Here is a 4,463-nt window from a genome sequence, read left to right as displayed (position 1 = left end):
GCAGAAGTTTTGGTCATGTTTTGTTAAGTTCCAATTAAAAATTATAAAGTTAAGTTCTTTGTTTTCTTTTCTTTTTTTGTTAGTTGTCTTTTTTTGTGTTATTTTTCGTTTGGATTTTAACGAGGTTTTTGATCAAGTCTTTATCTTTCTATCTCTTTTTATCTATCTCTCTATCTCTATCTATCTCCCTCTCTCTCTCTCACTCTCTCTCCATCTATCTATCTATCTATCTATCTATCTGTCTGTCTATCTATCTGTCTATCTATCTATCTATCTATCTATCTATCTCTTTCTCTTTCCCTACCTGTATTTATCTCTATCTCATCCATCTATCTATTCCCCTATCTCTTCCTACCTTTTTCTCTTCCTTCTGTTTTCTATTGTTATTTTTTCATTTATTTTTACTTTTCTTTCTTAGTCCAATCATTATTTGGACTATTTCATTGTTGTCATATATTTTGTCTGCTTTTCATGTTGTTTTCTTATTCTGGTATTTTGTTTATTTTTTTTGTGGGAGGAAGATGTTTTTATTTAGTTTTTGGAAGTTCTTTCTTTCTTAGAAGTCATTCCTTTATTCCCTCATTCATTTATTCGTTCATTCATACAGAACATCGATTAGTGCATTGTTCTGATTTGCCTGCGAAAATACTACTTACGTTGTTGTCAGATACTGACCTTGTGTGGTGCTTTCATTGTATCTAGAACTGTATTGAGAACAATAACGTTTTGAAAATTATTTATCGCAACCACCACCACCACCACCACCAGTAACATCATCAACATCATCGCCAACACCAAAACAAACATCACTCTGATCTCAGACCAAGCCACTACTGGCCCACATTAATTCGTATTCAAAAGATGCAATCTGTTGTTTTAAGAAAGAATTAAAAACAATGGGAGAATTAAATTTATTGGTCTGCATTCTATTGGCAAACTTAAACCGAATTGATTCTTTCAGAGTAAATATACATGGATAGATAGATAGATAGATAGATAGATAGATAGATAGATAGATAGATAGATAGACAGACAGACAGACAGACAGACAGACAGACAGACAGACAGACAGACAGATAGATAGATAGATAGATAGATAGATAGATAGATAGATAGATAGATAGATAGATATGTATACACGTAAATATACATGTGTTCACGTAAATATACATGTCTACATGTATATGTGCATGCATATATATATATATATATATATATATATATATAGAGAGAGAGAGAGAGAGAGAGAGAGAGAGAGAGAGAGATGAACACAATCCGGAGACACTTGTAGCAGTCTAAGTGAACGAAAATTGTATTTATTTAAATAAATGTAAAAGTACTTAAGTACCTGTGACAGCATTGTGTGTGCAAATAAGCACACGTCTGTGTGTACACACACGCACAAATTCCTCTTGTGTGTGTATGTCAATATATGTAGAGAGAGATACATATACATACAATACATACATATATATTTATATACACATATAGAAAATTGATGGATAAACATCCCAGAATAAATCTCCAGTAATTAAAAACCAAATAAATAACAGATATTTAAACTCCAACATGTAATTAAGTTGCAGTTAATCTGTGTGGGACCGGTTTGCCCGCACATACGTAATCGGCTAAAACATATTTAGTAGCATTTCACATATCACTCATACTTTTATTCCACTCAACAGCTGTTTCGTTACGATAAACGCACCCAATGTGTAATTGCACAATCATAATACATAATTATCTTATATTAAATTAAATGGCTGGCCGGTAACGTATTTTTCTGCATTATATGGATAATTTATCCTGATCACGCTATTTTATAGTATTATCACGCATTTGAGAAATAAATTTGTTTCTGTATCTTACAATACATCTCAATGCTTCTAAAGACAAACTTTGTTTGTTTACTTTCATCGTAAATTAGATTTTAAAAACATGTTTTTCTAAATCATCCCAAATATATCCTGAAATAACTCTCGAACCCTGTATATGCAATCGAAATAAAAATATCAACGTACGCATTCACAGATACAATAGCGTATAAACAGATATAGATGTTTTCGATCTAGTTTGGATTCTTTGCCATCAAATTTGAATTCTTTGCCATCAAATTTGATTGCAAAGAATTCAAATTTGATAGGAAAGAATCCAAACTAGATCGAAAACATCTATAGAATATAGTAGAGCGAGATCAGTTAATAAAAATATTCATATTTCCAGTTTCAAAATATTATGGGGATGTTCGGAGATAGTAACCAACAAACGTACAGATATACGCACATACACATACTCATACATGTAGATATATATGTGTGGGTGGGATGTATACACACACACACATGTACACATACACACATATAGACATAAAAACACACATGCACACGTATACAAATGCACATGAATGTATATATGTATGCATATGTATTTATATATGTGTCTCTATTTCTCTGGGTGTGCGTTTGTGTGTGTGTGTGTGTATATTACATATTTATATAATCCGATTATGTCTCCACAGACATCTTTAACTGAAAATATATTCATATAGACTACCAAAGGATTTTAATTATAATCGAATCAAATACTGTTAAACTGTAGATTTCTCTCTCTCCTTGCAGCAGTAAGTCGTTGCTTCTCGTGACATCTGTTTACCTGAATCTAGTATAACTATACTAGCTGGCCCCATGTCGTCAAAAATGACGGCTAATTGTAGTAGTTTATATATAAATAAAATACAAAACTAAGTTTTTAGTTTAATAATTCTTTTATTATCAAAATTGTAATATACCTTTCAACTGCAGTCGTTTTATATCCTTGATACACTCAGGCAATAATTATTTTCTCTAATGAGTTTGTATATGTATATGTTTGTGTAGGTGTGTGTGATTCTAATAATTATTTTTAACAAAACAGATAGAATATGGATGGTAAACCAAATTAATACACTTGTCAATGTTATCTAGTGGTTATCTTTTGAGATGTGATATCGATCATCGTTTGCTACTGAAAGAACACTGGTTCACACATACATTCACATACTTCCCTTGTACACGCACACACATACACACATATACTCACACAAAGTTGAAACGCTGTTTGATTTTTCTTTTCAGAGTTGAATGTTCACCATATCACTTCCATTGGACACACACACACACACACACACACACACACACACATTCACATACCTCCCCTTTACATATACACACATATACTAACATAGAGTTGAAACGCTGTTTGATTTTTTCATCGTAGAATTTCGCTCATCTCACTACCAGTTTGCCATCACCCTTTCCTTTCTTATTCATATGTTGTGACGGAGAAAACACAAGAGTATTATTATAGTAGAAGATGTTTATATGTCTTAGCTAAATACGCCGAGCAGCGTATAATGTCTGAATAAGAAACATGGATCGAAAACTGGAATTTTACTGGGTTGGCCATTTAGGACTCTTACCAGTTCTTCGAATAAAAAATTAAAAAGGAATAAAACGATGGATTTATTAGCTCACGTGAGATTACAATGAACAGGACAATGGTTCTTTATATATATACTTATGTATATAAATATGTATGTATGTATGTATGTATGTATGTATGTATGTATGTAAGTATGTATGTATGTACATGTATTGGTTGTATAAACTAGATCAGACTATGCAGACTGTTGACTGATTCAAATACCACTCAGGAAAATCGTCCACACTGACATGGTAGTCAACGGTAGAATTGCCAAAGCCGGTATTGTCTTCGATAGACTTTACAAGAACTTCTGAAAGAAGAAATGTCTCAGCCTGCAAGCCAAGTTGAAGCTGTAAAAAGCCGTTGTTCTTTCTGCTTTGCTCTAGGCTAGTTAAATGTGAACTGCTTTACATAAAGCATGAAAAAAAAGATACTAAAGATAGATAAACTGAATGTTCTAACAAGAGAATAATCATGGCAGAAACTGAGTTCGGCGTGCTTAATTTTAGTACTTTTTTTATTAATTTTTTAAATTTTATTTTCATTTTTCAGGTGGTTAAAATGATGATTGTCGTGGTGATTATATTTGCTGTCTGCTGGCTACCAATGCATCTATACTTCTTGCTAGTCTCATCGTTTCCCAGTATCAACAGCTACCAATACATTCAACAGATATTTCTGATTATTTACTGGATGGCTATGTCCAACTCTATGTACAATCCCATCATATATTGCTGGATGAACGCACGGTAAGTCGATCATTTGACATCTTTTTCGTTGTTCTACTTACCGATGTTTTTTAAATCATTTTTTTTTTTCATATCTCTTCTACTGATTTTCTCTTCTTTTTAATTTTTTCTCTGATTTCCTTGTTAACTCTGTTTTCACTCTCATTTTCGCTTGGTTTCTCACTCACTCGTGGTTTCTTTTTCATTTCTTTCACTGCAATTTCATTCTCTCTCTCTCTCTCTCTCTCTCTCTCTCTCTCTCTCTCTCTCTCT

The 4,463-nt window shown here is 32.5% G+C and overlaps 1 protein-coding gene across 1 annotated transcript in view; it reads left to right on the top strand.

Moving 5' to 3' along the window:
* Positions 1-4,463, top strand: part of LOC106880286 (tachykinin-like peptides receptor 99D) — a 234,156-nt gene that overhangs the window by 213,410 nt on the left and 16,283 nt on the right. The window contains exon 6 of the mRNA XM_052965651.1: positions 4,015-4,211. Coding sequence (XP_052821611.1) covers positions 4,015-4,211 — 197 coding nt within the window. The remainder of the gene's footprint in view (positions 1-4,014; positions 4,212-4,463) is intronic.

This window comes from Octopus bimaculoides, chromosome 2 (genome assembly GCF_001194135.2).
Source record: "Octopus bimaculoides isolate UCB-OBI-ISO-001 chromosome 2, ASM119413v2, whole genome shotgun sequence".
NCBI lineage: Eukaryota > Metazoa > Mollusca > Cephalopoda > Octopoda > Octopodidae > Octopus > Octopus bimaculoides.
Note: the sequence above shows the minus strand (reverse complement) of the source record. Positions and strands in the feature narration are given on the sequence as shown.